Source organism: Ursus maritimus, unplaced genomic scaffold, assembly GCF_017311325.1.
Source record: "Ursus maritimus isolate PB19 unplaced genomic scaffold, ASM1731132v1 scaffold_6, whole genome shotgun sequence".
Classification (NCBI taxonomy): domain Eukaryota; kingdom Metazoa; phylum Chordata; class Mammalia; order Carnivora; family Ursidae; genus Ursus; species Ursus maritimus.
Window position 1 is genome coordinate 9043040 of NW_024426774.1, and position 19647 is coordinate 9062686.

General features: G+C 47.4%; 1 protein-coding gene across 1 annotated transcript in view; it reads right to left on the reverse strand.

The window, feature by feature from the left end:
• SNTG2 (syntrophin gamma 2) overlaps positions 1-19114 on the reverse strand; it is a 176464-nt gene extending 157350 nt beyond the window's left edge. The window contains exons 1-2 of the mRNA XM_040623084.1: positions 18571-19114; positions 13374-13480 (exon numbers count right to left, since the gene is read on the reverse strand). Coding sequence (XP_040479018.1) covers positions 13374-13480; positions 18571-19114 — 651 coding nt within the window. The remainder of the gene's footprint in view (positions 1-13373; positions 13481-18570) is intronic.
• Positions 19115-19647: the final 533 nt, after the last annotated feature.

Genomic DNA, 19647 nt, shown 5'->3' on the forward strand with positions numbered 1-19647 from the left:
AATGGCATAACATTTGAATGACTTAGATTTACACACACACGCACACACACAAAGTAGCATTTCAACGTTATTTAAAATAGATATCCACCTGCTTGTACTGTATTTTAAAATGCAATCAATTGTGAGGAAAATATTGGGAAAAAAGTCTTACAGTATACACATTCGATAGTCAGAAAAGACATTAAAACAATCAAAGCAAAATAAATAAATTACGATTTATCATTACCAGAATTCAGCTGTCAGCCACTCAGATACTACTGAAGTTGTCAAAACAACTCTTTATAGATATACAGATATATAATTTTTTTAAGATTTATTTATTTATTTTAGAGAAGGAGACAGAGACAGAGAAGAGCCAGGCGGCAGGGGCAGAGAAAGCAGACGCACTGCTCAGCACAGAGCCTGACACCTTCTGTAGAAATTAACTTATCAGAACTCAAGCAGATTTACGGACAATGAACAAACTCAGAATTTAATCAGAGCCTTCTTTATAAAGGACTCAAAGATTAGATGGGTAATGGGTACAGACTTTTGAACTTTCAAAGAAAGAAATCCTACGCTGCCTAGAGGATTTCAAAGTACAAGAGAGAGGGAATTACTCTCACCACATCCAACAGAAAAATGAAAACCCTGACAAACACAGAGAAAGAACAGAAATAAAGGAAGAACGAATCTCAGCTCTGGATATAAATGGATTGTCTTTAGCCCTCCAATAATCGAATTCAGGAGAATAAAAGAATAACACGCCAAACACCCGAAGAGAGTTACATGTCAGCAAAAGAATGTCCTAATAATCCATACGTAACGAATCACCTAAATAAACCAGGAGGAAAAATCTTATGAACTTGTTAACAGATGTCAAAAAGTTATTATAAAACACCAACTATCATCACTACTGTCTGACATTGTTCTGAAAATCCCTAAATTAATAAGGCAGGAAATAGAAATATGGTGTTTAATGACTGGAAAAGCAGAGGAAAAAATGATCATTATTGGCAGACAATGCAATTGTTTATGTTGGAAAAGAACAGATTTTCCACAGACAGAAGGGAAGTGGTTGTTTCAAGTTTGAAAGCTTTTCACATGAAATCTGCAGACAACAAAATAATGACAAGAAATAAACCGAAGATACATGAAAATATACAAAAAAGTTGAAAAGGAAAGGACAGTGATACATAAACTAGGGAAATATGAATTCCCCAAAAGGGGTCAAACCAATTTAAACCCATTCATGAAAAAAAAAAGAAAACAGATATTCCAGCAACAACAATAAGAAAAACATGACAACGAAACACTGATAAAAGGAACAACAAACCAAGGGGCGCCTGGGTGGCTCAGTGGGTTGACCATCTGACTCTTGGTTTCGGCCCAGGTCAGGATCTCAGGGCTGCGAGATCGAGCCCCGCGTCTGGCTTCGCACTCAGCTGGGAGTCTGCCTGAGAGTCTCTCTCTCTGCCCCTCCCCCACTCGCTCTCTTTCTCTAAAATACTACATCAATAAATAAAGGAACAATAAATCAAGAAGATTCAACAGTCAAGACCACACACATTTCCAACAAATATTCCAAATATAAAACCAACCACCAAATAATGCAGACAAACATCATTAAAAGTGCAGGTGGAGATGTGGGTACAACCCTGTTAGTCCACCTGCTGCTACAATAAGAGGAAAACAATCAAAGGTACAGAAGATGCGAAACATGGTTACGAATCCTGAAAGAAACAGTTGTGAATTTTAAAAACACTCGCTTTCGGAGCGTCTGCTGGCTCAGCCGGTGGAGCGTGTGACTCGATGTCAGGGCCCTGAGCTCGGCCCCACAGGGCGCGTGGAGGTTACGTTCGGAGCAAACCAAATCTCGTTTCGGAGTCCCCATGGAACACGGCCCCAAATCCACCCCAAGGAATCACGGTCGGGCAGAACGTGGTCTCTGATCATAACCGGATGGAATTCCAAATCTGACGGTCAGCGCTCAGAAATCCCACAGAACCTAACACCGGCTTGCAAGGAAGAGACAGGAAGTTACGAACTGAAGGGAATAGAGATATTACTTCAAAACTCTTATAAACGTTCTTAGTATACCCAACAGATCGGTAAAAACAATAAAACCAAATCTTAGGTGAGGATGCGAGGGAACTGGAAGGGCGTTCAGACCAGAGCAGCACCCCGCCACGCGCTCCTGAGTCTCTCCCTGAGAGTGGCTTGGGTGCGTCCTAACCCAGCCAGCCTGGTCTGGGGCACGTGACCCGAGAACCCTGGTGCACGTCCACAGAGAACGTCTACACGGGACACATTCCCAAAGAAATATTTTTGGAATGGCCACCTAAGAACATCTGAAAATCCAGACCTCCATAACAGCTGGGGAATACTGGCCAAAATCATCAAGTTCAACCATTCGTAACTTACAAAACTACACAAAGGTCAAGGTAAGAAGGAAGGTCAAGGCAGAAGGAGGCTGCTGCACTCGTCCAGTGAGTGAGGATGGGGAGACTGGGGTGGAATCGGCACACCCCCAGAAGTCAGAGTGGGCAGGACTTCCCGATGGGCTGGGTGTGGGGGAGCGTCAAGCACAGGACTCCAGCAGGAGGAAGGGAGAGGTGGGTCATGCAGGGTCATCAAAAGCATCGTGCCCAGGAAACACGAAGGGCCGACAATGCCTCCCTCACTCATTTGTTTGTCTTTTTGGATGCTGGCAAATGCCGATCTGCAATTTCCTAAACCTGCTTCCAGAGGGGATGTCCTTGTACCGCGACCTCTACTGAGTTCTCTGTGCACCCAGCAGCAGGTGCGGAGCAAATGGCAAGGAGCACCTGAAATGTGGAAGGAGAGCTAACTTCCTGTCCTATATTCTACTCGGTCTTCCCGTTCAGAGCCTGGAGAGGAACACCGCTGGGGTCCGATCAATAATCCTGAAATTCCATAAAACAACGCTAGAGCGGTTTTCAATTAAAAGCCGTGTGTCTGCATCTGGCACTGAACGCTGGAAAGAACTTTCAGAAATTAACTGTCCAGTAATGACCGATAGCTCTTTGCGTTTCTAGACATTGATTAACATGTCATATTAAAATGATCTATTGTTCTTGGACTGATTTTAAAAGATATAGTTTAAACTCTAGAAATACGCAGCAAAACAAAATAAAATAACAAAGCCATCTGCGGTGCCGACACGGACGTCGGAACTTCTGGTTTGAGACCCAGTCCAGCAAATCCATGACCCTGGGGGACCCCCACTTTCAAATCTCCCAAATCAGTCAGTCTGTCCCGGGGTCTCATGAATGAATGCACACATGAATGAATGACACGGCCCATGATATCATGTGCCGACCCTCCCTAGGAGCTCCAGGGGAGCCCAAAGGTGCATGGCGTTCCACGGCGCCCGCCCAGCCTGGCTCTGCACGCATCAGTGCTGCCCTGCCTCACCCTACAGCCCCCCCTGCAGTCAGCTCTCAGTCACCAGACGCTCCAGGTCCCCGGGGCCCCGTGGTTACTCTGAGCTGTAACTTCCTTCCTGCCCAGACGCCGTCCAGTTACCAGTACCCCCCCAAAACCCCAAAGGGGAGACCCCAGGTCAATTCCCTGTGATTTCCTCCCATTTTATCAGACTCTGCAAGACTCTTGCCAATGATCTGCCAGAAACGCAGTTTGATATCTGTTTTATGAGTGGGAGTGTTTTATAGTTTGATTTTTTTACACTAATTACTTAATCTATTTGGAATGCATGTAGCAGAGCACATTTTAATTTAAATATTTAAATCTTTCAGTTTTCTTCATGTTGGTCCTCACTTTACTTGGGATTTTCCAAATAGATATTTTCTTCTACTTTACTTTCTAAATCAGGGATCAGCAGACTGGCCCTCACACCAAACCCGGCCTGGCCCACGGTGCCCCCGAGACTTCACTTCCCGACCAGGGCAGACAGGGTCAACGAGAGAGAGCCCACGCAGGCAGGCCCTCCACTGAAGTGGGTGTGTGGGTGTGAAACTGCTTTTCCCACGTCACCAGCCACTCTGCGTCACTTCCCTCGTTCATACCAGCCTAGACTTTTGAGAGCATTTTCTTCTGTGTGGTCATGGGACAAGGGGTCACGGAGCCGCACCTGAGCCGCACCTGCAGCCTGTGGATGTGAGCAATGAACAGCTCTCCTTGGAAACGGCTAAAGGCTGAGTCCACTTGTCTTGGCAACACAATCTACCTAACACTGACTGAATACCAATGCCGCAGCTGTCCTGGCAGGTGGGACGGTCCCTGGGGCCAAGGCCAGTTGACCTGTCCTTCCAGACTGACCCTCCGCTCCAAGGGGGCCAGCAATGCAGAGACCTGAAACGACCCAGCTCAAGAACGTTCAGATCTGTGCTGCCGACCACTGTGATCACAGTGGTCCACTGCGTGTCTTACGCACACGGCTATGTCCTCGTACTTAAACACAACGCTGCATGTAACAGAAAGTGTAAAGCCTTTTCATCTCTGCTACCCAAAGCAAAGTCTCAACACCATCTCCTTGCATATTCTGACTGCAGAGAATTGCTTTAAGAACAAGTTTCCCAGCACCCAGACTCAAACACGGCGTGTCTGAGCAATTCCACCCAACTTTAGGGACACTCACCTCACACTGCATAAAGGGAGAGAAACACCCAGGAGCTACACTCATGTGCTCTGGCCAAGAGAAGACGCCACCGCACGAGCACAGTGATGACCAGGCCAGGCTCTGAGGCTGTAGTTCACTCCCCTCCAGTTCAACCAGGCTCAATCCTGTGGCTCCAGCCCAGTTCCCAGCTGAAGGAAGTCCAGGGGCCAACAGTACACAGAAACTACTTGTTACTCATAGCGGCTTAAAGAGAAAGTCAACAAGGATTCATTTCAACCCATCACCACGGCACATGGAACCCTCTTTCTTCAGACCCCCACTGGGAGCTCACGAGCCTGAACTTGCTGAAGACTCGTCTGGGATGCCCACGCCCTCCTGGACCACTGGCTACATCCTGGGTCCTGGATTTTGTCCTTCGGCTCCTCCTCCTGGTTCTCCTGTCTCTTCTCTTCCCGAAGCAAATCTTAACTCGTCAGATACCCCAGCCCTTCCCTAGCCCTTGTTCCTCGCAGTCTACAGATGCGTGTCCACCGTGAGGACGGCACTCTCACTGCTAACCCCAGACACTCGGCCAGCCGGGGAGGTCCTCCCCCAGGTGGAAACGTGCAAGGTCAGTGAGAAAAGGCCACTTCTCTTTCTTGGATGGTGGTGTGGAGACATCGCGTGCAGTTCTCACACACCGGGAATACCGCGCATCACATGCACACATCACATGTTTACAAATACGCTTGAGCACGTCCCGTGCACACGGCCTATGGCGGGCACACACCGCTGAGAACGGCCTGCCCCTCTGAAGGCCCCTGAAACGCGTTTCCTCCAGGGCCCAGGGCCAGCAGCGGGCACACACCCTTCCTGTGCCCTTGAGCTACTCAGGAGCTCCGTTTGACTCCCCAGTCCGGGAAGAACAAGCCATCATGATTAGAGCAGACCATCGTGCTGCTGAGGCCCACCGTCCCTGACTGAGGGTGTGGTGACAGGTGTGTTTCCCTGAGGTGCCTGGGTACCTGACACTCACCGAACACCAGAACCGCTGCTGGAAACACACCTTCTGACAGCCACCTACTCGCTCTGACGCAACAGTGTTTTACGGACATTTCCCACTGAACTGGCTGGTTTTTTCGGCACTCGGTCTGCTCATCTGAAAAATCAGAACTGAGAAAGAAAATCCGATGTGTGTTCTTTAAAGTAAAGGAATAACATTTCCCGAATTAAAGTCATTAAAATTCCCAACTCGAAGAACTGATAATGTAAGCTATCCCACACCATGGGAAACAGCCTTCTTTCTTTTGAAGACAATGTTATATCCAATGTTATATCCAATGCTTTCTATATTTAGAAGCAAGCATTTGACAGCGAATTTCTATACAGTTTTCTTAATATCTTTGGATAAATTTATATGAAATAATCCAGCTAATCTTCAAGCCTACTTTCATCAAACCTCACGGCAATGAACTGGAGAACCGCAGGTCATTTTTCCCCCTAACGTCCAAGAACTTTTCAAATACTTCAGTCTGCCCATTGCGGTGCCAACCCCTGTACTTCATTCCATGATTTTATGTTTAAAAATAAAATTCAGTCCCCCAGTGTATTGATACTGAGTGTAACACTCAGTCTTGGACTTTTCCTTCCTACACATCATGTTTCTCACTAGAGAACTCCTCCTTAACAAAAAACATGGACGTTACTCAGATGTAAGATAGGAAATGAACATAGCTTTTATTCTTCAAATAAATGGTGATTCAAATACTAAGTAAAAATGTAGCATCCATGCCGGATTCTTTCCAGAATCCAGTGAAAAGTGGATTCCACTCCAGAATCATAGGGAATTGCTACCCAATTGCCCATGCTAAAATCACCCTTATATAAATGCAGGGAAAGGCATGGGGATAACCCCAAACTCCCCGTGTTCTAGAAATGATTGTCCCAATCATTTTGTGTGACATAAATAAAACTCCTATGCAGAAAATAACACACTGAACAAATCCTGTGGTCAGAACTCAGAGGAATTTACTAATCATGTATGACTATGTGTCAGCAAATCATAATTTTGAATTACAAAAACCGTCTTTGTTTTGTTCATTATCATTTATTATTAAAACCAATGATTTAGTAGTATTTGGAAGAGAAGCCTTTGGACATTTTTAAGGGGGGACAAATAGCCACCTAACGCAAATCAGAGTTCTAACGGAAAGTTCTGGAATCACTTTACTGTGCTTGACTATCCTTAATGTTACCACAATACATCGATTAGTTGTTCAACCAATTGTCTGGAGGTAATACTGTAATGAGATATCTTAATTTCGTAATTGTACACTAAGTGTAACCTGAAATGTCTACTTCAATTTGGTGGCATAAGCAGACTTTCACATGGGAGCAAAACGACAGCCTTGCTGGGGACTGACTCCCACCGTCTGTGCAGCCCACGCTCCCACACACTAGCCTCGCGGAGTAGATGTGCCCTGGTGTCTAAGAGAACAAAAGTGAATTAACTATCAGACTACTCAGTCAATACTTTATACAGTGACATTTATGATCAAACCCATGTCTGGTCAGTATATAATTAAGAGTACCACAGCAATACTACTATAAAGGAAAAATACTTTGCACAATTAAGTTAGAGAGTTAATTTCAGGTTTTCATTAGAAAGCTGTAGCTTTTTAAGTTTAAATTAATAGACACCTTTCAAAAAACTTTGACGACTACAGGAAAGCAGGTAAAATTGCCCACGGCCCGTGTCTGAGGTATGAGCAGGCGACAGATGACACTATACATTTGTGTTTGCTTGGAAACGTGAAACCGCATTTTAACCAGAAGCACAGGCCCTCAGCCCTCACCTGAGAAGCGATTTATCAATGATCTCACCCATAAACAAACACACGAAAACACCCTCCGCTGGTCAACATCTGCAGGAAACTGCAGTTCCCTGAACTGTTCGGCTAAGGCAAAACAGTCCGACCCCAGGGAGAGAAGCGTGCATCACCTAACAAATCACGCATCTGACGGGGTTGTGGAATACCGGTGGGGTTCGGTGGGGTGGAGTCCGGAGCCGACGACCAGGAAAGAATTCTCGAGACCTCTTTGGTGCAAAACGGTGGCTTATTAAAGCACGGGGACAGGACTCGTGGGCAGAAAGAGCTGCTGCCCCAGGTTGTGAGGGGCGGCTGGTTATATACTATGGGGTTGGGGGAGGTAAGGAAAAAGGGAGGTTGAGAAAGTATTTCCATATGTCAAAGGACTCACAGGATACTGGAGACCTTGCCCTTGTCAAGTTAAGGTTGTTTTCCCTCTAGCAAGGCATAAGCATTGAGATGGTTGGGGGCTTCCCAGAAGAATGTCACACGTGTCCCACCCAAGAGTGGGGGGGGGGAGTCGCAGGGTGTCAGTTAGTGCTTTGTCTTCAGCCAGCCTTCTGCTCCCTCATCACATCTATTACGTGGCCTGTAAGACCTCCTCTAAGATGCTAACGGCAAGATACCGTCACATACAGGAAACAACACATGTGCACGGATATTAATTGCAACATGTTTGCATTTGCAACAGTCTGTGGAGCACAGAGTGTCTGTGAACAGAGGAGCACCGCAGCCCTGAGAGTGGAGACAGGAGCCACCGCCACGGCAACGTAGTAGCATGGGGTCAGGACAACAGCACAGCTCCGCCTTCGTGCGTCAGGAGGAGAGGATGGCATCAGGGCGGAAACACAGAAGAGGAAGAAAACATACACTTACCTTTTCTCCCCCAAAATAAAAATCTAGATATAAGTGATAAAAAGCTGCACTGATTACAGAAAGCGCCAGAGCCCAGGAGCAGGGGCTGGCGTGCAGTCTCTCCAGTGATTACAGAAAGCGCCAGAGCCCAGGAGCAGGGGCTGACGTATGGTCTCTCCAGTGATTACAGAAAGCGCCAGAGCCCAGGAGCAGGGACTGGCGTGCGGTCTCTCCAGTGATTACAGAAAGCGCCAGAGCCCAGGAGCAGGGGCTGACGTGCGGTCTCTCCAGTGATTACAGAAAGCGCCAGAGCCCAGGAGCAGGGGCTGACGTATGGTCTCTCCAGTGATTACAGAAAGCGCCAGAGCCCAGGAGCAGGGGCTGACGTATGGTCTCTCCAGTGATTACAGAAAGCGCCAGAGCCCAGGAGCAGGGGCTGACGTATGGTCTCTCCAGTGATTACAGAAAGCGCCAGAGCCCAGGAGCAGGGGCTGACGTATGGTCTCTCCAGTGATTACAGAAAGCGCCAGAGCCCAGGAGCAGGGGCTGACGTATGGTCTCTCCAGTGATTACAGAAAGCGCCAGAGCCCAGGAGCAGGGGCTGACGTATGGTCTCTCCAGTGATTACAGAAAGCGCCAGAGCCCAGGAGCAGGGGCTGACGTATGGTCTCTCCAGTGATTACAGAAAGCGCCAGAGCCCAGGAGCAGGGACTGGCGTGCGGTCTCTCCAGTGATTACAGAAAGCGCCAGAGCCCAGGAGCAGGGGCTGACGTGCGGTCTCTCCAGTGATTACAGAAAGCGCCAGAGCCCAGGAGCAGGGCTGACATGCGGTCTCTCCAGTGATTACAGAAAGCACCAGAGCCCAGGAGCAGGGGCTGACGTGCGGTCTCTCCAGCGCTCCTTTAATCTGCATCGAATTGTGCACCTTGCAAGTTTTACATCTTCAAAAATCAAATGAGTCAAAAGAAAAATATTAAAGCCCAAATATTATAATCTAATTTAAATATTCAAGCTAATTTGTATGTTAAATTGATAATATGACCACAAACAGGAAATAACGGTTTCAAAAAATTGTGCACATCATACCAGTTTGTCTGTTTATAATTGATAACATTCTAAAGATCAAAGGTGAGCAATAAATACACCTTAAGTCAATCGTTTTAGGGCTGAGATTTTGATATTATAACCTGGAAAGTATTTAATGCACACACAGGACTAATAAGTATGTAAGCATGATAAGATTAGTAGAATTCAAGATTTCCACTTATGACATAAAGGACAGAAAAGAAAAATAAAATCTAGGCAAAAGTCTTGTAATGTGAAATGTGAAAGTCTCAGCAGTTTTAAAGTACTTTTTCTTGCTCTGTCCAGCCAATAGTCTTGGAAGCTTTATTTCTACATATTCAATTAAACTCAATAAAAAGAGCAACCCCAACTTCTGGGGAGATGGGGGACCACATTTCTGGGTCCAGCAGAGAAGTGACGAGGGTGAGTCTCAGCTCATTTAGTGTCAGAACAAAAGGACTCGAAAACGGGGTGCATGTCGAGACAAGGAGGCGGCCTGTAGAGCCTCCCACCCGGCGCGGAGGACCTCCCCACCCACGGCCGGGGTGCCTGTAACTGGCTAGAACACTGAATAAACGTGCAGCCCAGTGTGTGTAAGGAGACTCAGAAAATTAAGAAGGAGTAGCTGAGAAGCAGACAGAAAAGCCGTCCTTACAGCCACGACCGAAGTCCAGGGTTCCAGACACAGAGAGAGGGGCTGACCTCGTCTTTCTTTCTTTTTTTTTTTTTAAGATTTTATTTATTTGTGAGAGAGAGAGAGAGAGAGAAAGAGAGAGCATGAGAGGGCGGAGGGTCAGAGGGAGAAGCAGACTCCCCTCTGAGCAGGGAGCCCCATGTGGGACTCGATCCTCCAACTCCAGGATCATGACCTGAGCCAAAGGCAGATGCTTAATGACCAAGCCAGCCAGGCGCCCCTGACCTCGTCTAAGAGGAGCCGTAGCACGTCTCCAGCGGGAGAGGGAAGGCTACTCTCAGAAGGCCATTCATCCGAAGAAAGGAAGTCACTTTGCCAGATCTGATGAGTTAAAGGACTCAGAAGGATCCCCAATAAATGTAAACACCATCAGACAAAACATTGTTGGTAAACAGCGTATTTTCATGGTGCCAGCCACTCTCCATGAGCGAGAGAGAGAGATCGAGATCCGTGAGTTACGCTCTTAACCAAGTGGGAAACTCAGATCACGATAATGCACAGCCTGATGTGATGGGCAGGCTGATGGGTCTGTGGTTGAAATTCACGCCATATGCAGCACACACACGTACGTGAGGGAAATATATGAAAGTATCAGTTACGCAATCTGGGTGATGGGTATATGGGCATTTACTGGGATAGTTTTTCAACATTTCTGTGTTTTAGAAAATATTCATTAATACAAACTTGGAGAAAAATCCCAGTAATCAGTACACAGATGCAGCAAGCTCAGACCCCATACGGACAGAGAGGATGATGAATGATTTTGTGAATAGCACCCTTCTTGTAAATGTGAGTCACCCTGGGAGCTGGGCCTCCCGGCGAAGGGACTCTGGCTCTGCTGCTGTCTGGGGGTGTCAGTCTCCTCTTCGTCACCATCTGGCGATCGAGCACCAGGTGCGGAGAAAAGGCACAGATGCTGGAGCCAGGAGAGCCAGCCCCAGACCCCAGACTCCAGACCTGCTGGTTGCTGACCATGCCTCAGAGATCAGCCCTGCCACTCGCCAGTCTGGCCCAAGTGAGACACCGGGGGGTCACCCTGCAGCCCCTTGCCCCACGTCTCCGTGTCATCAACCAGGTCCCAGGCGCTCCTCCATCTTTCCACTTTCTGAATCTCACGGCCACTTCCTGATTCAAAGCATCACCTCTCACCTAAATTGCTCCATGAACACTTCATCCACCTCTCAGGTTCCAGAACTAGAATATCTCCAACATTGTCTGTATCACCACCAAGCCTATAGGTATTTGAAAAATGAACTCAAACACATTACAACTACCAATAATCCCACTTTCCATATGAAGTTCTCTGTTGCACTGAGCAGAGTCTGAATTTCGTAGCAGACCCTACAAAGCGTCACCTCTGGCCCCCGATTACCGATTGCCTCGTGCTGGCCATGCAAATCAACAGACTAAAGCCCCTCAGTTCCTCCACATGTCATCTGCTCTTGCCTCTGAGCATTCGCACACACTATTCCATCTGCCTGAGAAACTCCTCCCCCCCTTTCCTTTCTAACTCAGCTCTCACATCCTCACCTGCAGGGAGCCTTCCCTGACCTCCTAGGTGCTCTGGGGTGTCCTGTCTTCCCACAGAAGTACCTGACCACCACAGCAAACTCAGCTTGCAACTCTATTCCCAGGGACCAACTCACGTACTTCACTTGGCCCCTGTGATGGCTAATTTCGTGTGCAGCTTGGCTAGGCCATGGTGCCCAGTTATTTGGTCAAACATCATTTGGGATATTCCTGTGAAAGTGGTTATTTTTTTGTTTTGTTTTAGACATTTTATTTATTTATTTTGAGAGACAGCAAGCATGAGCGGGGGAGAGGGGCAGAGGGACAGGGAAAAGCAGACTCCCCACTGAGCAGAGAGCCCGATGCAGCACTTGATCCTAGGACCCTGAGATTGTGACCTGAGCTGAAGGCAGACACTTAACCGACTGAGCCACCAGGTGCCCCTGTGAAAGTGTTTTGAATGAGAGTAACTTTTAAATTGGTGGACTTTGAGTAAAGCAGATTGTGCTTCATGATGCGGGTGGGCCTCGTCCAATCAGCTGAAGGCCTGCTAGAACAAAGAAGCAGATGCTCTCTAAAACAAGAGAGAATTCCTCTGCCAGACGGTCTTCAAACTGGGACATCAGTTCTTCCTGCCTTTAGACTTGAACCGGATCATGGGCTCCCCTGGTTCTCAGGCCTTCCGACTCAGCCTGGAACCTACAGCATGGGCTCTCCTGGGTCTCCAACCGGCCAGGGGCAGATCTTGGGGAACTTCTCAGCCTCCGTAACTACAGGAGCCTAATCCTTATAATAAACCCCTCCCCGTATCTGTATCTCTACACCTGCACCTACTGGTTCTGCTTCTGTGGAGTACCCGGAGGAGGGCGGTCTCCCCCTGACTCCACGACACCGCCGTTGTGAGAGACAGAGCCAGGGGAGTGCGCTGGCACGTGCCTGCAGAGGAAAACCTGACCTCCTTCATCTCGGTCAACGGATTAACGGATGTGGAGTGCAGCTGTTGTCCGTCTGCAGGTGGGGATACACCTGCACGGCTAGCAGGCCACACCTGGCGATGGCTCCCAGTGTCTCCGTGCTGACGACAGTGCTCACGTCCCACGGAACCATGGCTCACGTGAGATCTACAGCACTGCCATGCGCAGACATCTCAGTAACTGAGACAAAGCCAGGAGAGTCTGAACAATGTGGTTTTAAGTCAATGCCCCTTCCCTCCCCTCTCTTCCCAGAGCCGCCACGCAAGCTCCAAAGTTCGGCGCCACGCCGAGCCCTCCAACCTCGCATTCCGTTAGGTACCACGCTTCCACCACCTTCCACAACTTCAGCTCATCCACGCCCTTCCCACTACGCTCCCTTCGCAGAGGGATTACACCTGCACCAGCTCTGATCTGCCTCCTACCCACTCACCCCTGCTCACCACCATCAGGTTAACTACTATCAAATGTCAGACTAGGATCAGCGATCACCTCCCACGGGGACACATTCACGGATGGGATGAACCGGACCCTGCTCTGACATGTGGGCTTCTGCTCTGTCCTGGTCACCTGGTGAAGGTAGGTCAGGTGGACGGCTTCGCGCATGGAGCTCAGTCTGATTCCCTCAGTCTCCCGGCAGGCCCAGATTAAAATGCCTCCACCGCGACTCCTCTGAAACCCATCCGCAGAGAGCTGCCACGCTCTGGCGGTGTTCTCATGGAACAAGGAGCTTCCCAGAACAAGCACACACAGTGTGTCTCTTCACGTCCCTGTGACCCCTGACACTGGCTGGGGGTCAGCGGTGGTCTGTCCTGGTGGTAGACAGCGAGCTAGCACTGAGGTCCCACCTGCAGGCTTGGGGAGGGGTCACCGGTGAAGGCACAGACGCCTTCCCCAGCAGCCAGCACGATGATGCGGGGGTCCGTCCCCTCGCGGCAGAACTGCTGTGACTTCCCTGGGCCACGATCAGACTGTCACTCACGCTGGGCGGTGTGTCCACCTGCCAAGTCTGCTGCCAGGGCACAGCCTACTCGGAACTGGGAACTGGGCAGGGCTTCCCCAGCCTCCCCTGGCACCAGCCTCTCCTCCACCTGCTTCTCCTGCTGCTGCTGTGTGGTTTCTCCCCATCTGTTCTGAGCACGGCCCATCCTGGCCACAGTGAGAACCTCCGGGCTCACCACAGAAAGCAGGTGTTCCCGCCAGGCAGGCCCTGGCTCAAAGGAAACCCTGCAGCCACAGCCAGGAGACCAAGTCACGGTTCAGCCCCCACAGCTGCCTGCCGCCCACTTCTCTCTGCAGGACGGCCCTTCCCCTGCGCCCCCGTCTCCACGGGACGGCCCTTCCCCTGCAATCCACCGACCGTTTTATTTTCTGCGTATGAAAGCTCATGTGCAAAATTTAAACTATTTTGCGTATCTAACTACACTGGAATTAAAATTAAAAGCTTAATATTTTGTCTATCTATCTGTCCAACACAAGATGTATATAATTTTAATTTATACTAAAATATTTGTAATTTTTTGGTGTATTTATATGTACTTGTATGTATGTATACATTTACGCTTAGATATTTGTGTGTTTACACTAATATATTTGTGTGTGTATTTATATTTACATATTTGTACATGCACTTATATTTATGGATTTCCATGTGTATGCTTATATGCACATATGTTCATACGTGTGTATATATCTACACTTACGTGTGTATGTGTGTTTGCAAACCCGTGTCTCTCCTCACGTACTGGTGTGTGTATATTTATACATCTGTGTGCATATGCTCACATAGCTGTGTGTGTACATTTACATACGTGTGTATGTGCATATGCACTTTTCTTTTAATTTGTTTTATTCCATTTTATTGGAAAGAGAGAGTGTGCATGGACACGAGTGGGAGAAGGGGCTGAGGGAGAGAGGGAGAGAATCTCAAGCAGGCTCCATGCTCAGCACAGGGCCTGACGTGGGACTTGACCTCATAACCATGAGATCATGACCTGGGGTGAAGTCAAGAGTCAGACATTCAACCGACTGAATCACCCAGGCAGCTCTGCATACATACTTTTTTAAAAATGCATTTGAGGAGCCCACCTCCCCTTTGCTCTTCAGAGGTAAGCACGATAATAAATTAAACTTTCTATACGTTACCACACGTTCATGTACAAAGAAATATTCGATAGTAGTTAACGTGTTCTTAAAATTTCAGGAAGGGTCCTGTACTACGGCGACCGTTCCCATCCACACTGCTGCCTCGGTGTGGACCCGTGGATAGAGCGAGACCACGTCACTTATTCTCACGTCCATGTGGTACTCCATCCCCGCGGGTTAGCGCCCTGCCATCCGCACGGTATCGCACGACATGAACGGACGCAGTGTCCTGGGCTGTCACCGGAGCTATTTCTAGCCCAAACTGCTCTGCTCTGGTCCTTGAAGAGCGAGCACTACCTGGTACCCGGCCATCGGCAACGTTTTGCTCTTCAAATGATGTGATCATAGGCAATCTGACAGGCGTCCTTGCTGAGAGTGGGGCCTTCCCAGGGGCCCACCTGGAAATGCACTTCCTGCGTCATAAAGCACGGGCATTTTCAACCCTTCAGCCAGAACGCTCCTCACAACACTTGTAAAGATCTACAAAGTTGCATGTGAGTTTCTAGAAATCCACTACGGAGGCAACATTTGGGACATATTTTCATTTCATTTGTCAGTCTCATAGCTGCAAAGTAATTTATGCTTAATGAGAATTTACGTTTCCCTGATCACTGGTGAGCCACCTGAGCCGCATTTATGTTTATTGCCCTTAGACATTTCCATGCGTCGGGTTTCCTGTTTACACTACTGGGCTTTTCCTACATTTCTTTATTAATTTTTAATTATTTCTCTAATATGGAAATAAATCTTTCACATATTAATTGAAAACATGCTTTTCCAGCATATGGTCTGTCAGTTAATCTTAGCTACGCTGTCTTTTTTTGGGGAAAAAAGGTAAAAATACATCTATGTATATGTAGATATTTTCACTGTAATGTAGTCAAATTTTCAATCTGGTTCTTTACAGCTTCTGTTTTGTAATCTGCTCTAAAAATCTGTTCTACTGAGCCTTTATATAGCCCTTATAAGTTTTGTCCTGGACATTTTTGAACATTTGAGTGTAAGAGAGATGTCCTCTCTCTAAGTGTGAGCACAGAGTCGGGTTCCGGGGGTGACAGGCCACACAGCATTTGTGCACAGCGGAGGCAGAGGCCAAATGAGGCCATGCGGAGGGAGGCTCTGTCGCAAGTGTTTCTCCTCCGCCCCTCGTCGCCTTGAGCAAGGGGCCCTCACCCACCCATGCCCCCCGTCACTCTGCAGCCCACCCAGCACGAGCACCTGCAAACAGGATCTCCCAGAGCCTGGAGGGCCTTGACTTCCCGACAGCGTGGCCGACATTGCTGGCCTGCACGGGTCTGCTGAGCTGCTCCCTGCCCCCCCGGCTGATGGCTGACTCCTCTTCCAGCTCTCCTCCACAGGCACCCTAATGATTTTAAAACACAAACATGACCACGTCCTGCCGAGTCCTGCACGGCACACCTCTCACCGCGTCCTCTCTTCTTGGGCTCCTGGCCTCCTGACTACACACAGCCTCCACTGACCCTGTGCACCTGCTTTCTCCACCTGCCCGTCCCAGTGCACTGGCTTCCTGGGGTTCCTGGCACTCCCCTGACCTCTCCTCCTGCGTTTCCCTCTGGGGATGAGTGCGGGGATGAACAGGCAGAGCACGGCGGATTTTGGGGATGTTCTGTATGACACTAGAACAGTGAACACATCAAATGATCCATCTGCCCAAACTCAGAACGTGCAACACCACAAGTGGACCGTACGGTGAACTACGGACTCTGGGTGATGATGACATATCCACACACATCAGTCGTAACAGACGTCCCCTCTGGTGGGGGTGCTGGTCATCAGGGAGGCTGTGCATGTGTGAGGGGCAGAAGCACCTGGAGAATCTCTGCACCCTCCCCTCAATTTTGCTGTGAGTCTTAAACTTCTCTAAAAGAAAAGCCTTAATAATTAAAAAAGAACTAGTGAGCAGCTGAATTAAAAATTAAGACTCTATTTGCAGATTACATCATCTTACATACAAAAAATCTTAAGGAATCCACCCAAGATTATTTGAACCAATAAATGAGTGGAGAGATGTGGCAGGATACAAGATCAATACATAATCAAGTGTATCTCTATACACTTGGAATGAATAATCTAGAAACGAAATTAAGAAAATTTCATTTGTAAGAGCAAAAAAGGAATAAAGAGTCTGGGAATAATTTTATTAAAATAGATGCAGAACTCTGAAGCTACCTGTCATTGTTGAAGGAAATTAAGGAACTAAATTGATGGAAAGAATCCATGCTCCCGGATCGGAAGGCTTCAGCTGGCAACAATCCCCTGACTGATCTACAGACCGAACGCAACCTCTACCAAGATCCCAGGCAGTGTCTTTGCAAAAACTGACAAGCTGATTCTAAAATTACGTGGAAATTCAAGGGACCCGGGACAGCCAAAACCACCCTGACAAACAACAACACTGGAGAACCCACATTTCCCAATTTCAAAACTTCCTACAAGGAGCGGTAATCAAGACAGTGTGGTGCTAGCAAAAGGATGAGGAATAAAACTAAGAATCCAGAAGCAGACCCTCACATATATGACCCATTCATTTTCAACAAGATTTACAGGACAATCCAATGGGGGAGACAATAGACATTTTGGCCAATGCTGCTGGGACACCTGGGTATCCACACCTAGAAAAATGAATGTATTCCTTCCTTACACCATACACAATAGTTAAACTCAAAGTGGGTCCTTTACCTAAAAAGTAACAGCTAAAATCATAGAAGTCTTAGAGGAAAACAGGAGTAAGTCTTCAGGACTTTGGAAAAGCACTGGTTTATCAGATAAAACACTGAAGAACATGTGACAAAAGAAAAAGCAGACCAAGATAAAAACTCTGCCATGGATACCATGAAGAAAATAAAGACAGCCCACAGAAAGGCAGAAAATTCCTGCAAACCATACATCTCTATCTGCAGGGGATTTACATGTCAAATATTTTTAAAAACCTTATAACCGAATAAAACAAATAACTCAATTAAAATATGGGTAATGGATCTGAATACACAACTAGCCTAAGAAAATGTACAGATGGCCAATAAACGCATGGAAAGATATTTAACATTTTTATTAACCGGAGAAAAGAAAATCAAAACCACTTAAGATACTACATCCCATCCAGTGACTATAATTCCTTCAGCAGAAATGCCAGTAAGTTTTAGCAAGGGTGTGCAGAAGCCGGAACCCTCTTATGCTGCTGGCGGGGATGTGAATGGCGCAACCCTCACGACAGTCTTTGTTACAAGTCCTCAGAGATAGAGTACTGACTGTAGGGACTTCAAAACCAATGACATAGAGCTGGAAATCTTTGGAAAACAGCAGGGCAGTCCCTCAAACAGGCTAAACACAGCGTTTCCATGACACCCAGCAATTCCACCCCGAGGTCCACTCAAAAACCTGCACATGAATGCTCACGGCAGCATTATTCATGGTAACCCCAAAGTGGAGAAACCCAAACATCCATGAACAAGATGGGACACAATGGAATGTATTTTGCAATAACAAAAACTAAAGTCTGAAACTTGCTACAGTGAACACAAACCTTGAGGTCATGACGATAAGGGAAAGAAGCCAGTCACAAAGACCAGTATGTGATTCCGTTAATGCACGATGTCCACCATGGGCAGATTCATATAGAGAGTAGATCAGTGTTGCCCCAGACATGGGGAGATGGATACTGGGGAGTGATTGATCAGTGGCTGGGGGGCCCGCTTGCTGGGCGTGAAAAGTTCTTAAAGCCGATTTCGGTGATGAGTGCACAACTCTGAATACCCTAAAAACCACTGAACTGCACATTGTGGGTGAAGAGTACCGTGTGTGAATTACACATCTGCTGTAAAGAAAATAAAGAGCAGTAGGAATAAAGACTTGGCCAAGCTCGCCCCAAATGCCAGGCACAGTGAAGCTCATTAAACGACCCTGACAACATCTCCAGGCCCGGACACAGGAAATACAACACGGCTGGCGGACACTTCCAGGTCACAATCTCTGACAACATCTCCAGGCCCGGACACAGGAAATACAACACGGCTGGTGGACACGTCCAGGTCACAATCTCTGACAACATCTCCAGGCCCGGACACAGGAAATACAACACGGCTGGCGGACACTTCCAGGTCACAGTCTCTGACAACATCTCCAGGCCCAGACACAGGAAATACAACACGGCTGGCGGACACTTCCAGGTCACAGTCTCTGACAACATCTCCAGGCCCAGACACAGGAAATACAACACGGCTGGGGGACACTTCCAGGTCACAGTCTCTGACAACATCTCCAGGCCCAGACACAGGAAATACAACACGGCCGGCGGACACTTCCAGGTCACAGTCTCTGACAACATCTCCAGGCCCGGACACAGGAAATACAACACGGCTGGCGGACACTTCCAGGTCACAATCTCTGACAACATCTCCAGGCCCGGACACAGGAAATACAACATGGCTGGTGGACACTTCCAGGTCACAGTCTCTTTCCAAAGTGTCACGTGGTGGCTCAGAGGTGAATTCTGTTCAGTTAGCCATCATCTTTTTAATTTTATTTTACTGATTTACTTATTTGGCTTTGCAAACTTTTTATACTCATTTACTTTTCAAATTCCTAATGTTGATAGTATATTTCTGAGGTTGACAGAAATAAATACTGTACCAAGACAGTTTTGTAATTATACTTTGATTACTGTTTCTGCCCAAATCTTTGACCTCTTCTATAGCAATATCTAGAATTTTTTGTCTTCCATATCTCTTATCCCCTTTATTTTTTTTTTATATTTATTCTTAGAAATCAGTTTTCTCAATATCACTAATTCAATTTCTACATCTGTTTTCTACTTATTTTCTGCTAGTGCATTTTAAGATTTTTTTATTCTATAAAACAGTCCAATGTTTGCTATTCAGTTGGGCACATGGTGCTGGTAATTTATACAAAAATGTGCCGTGCTCTACGTGAAACCCTAACGAATGTCCTTTTCTTCAT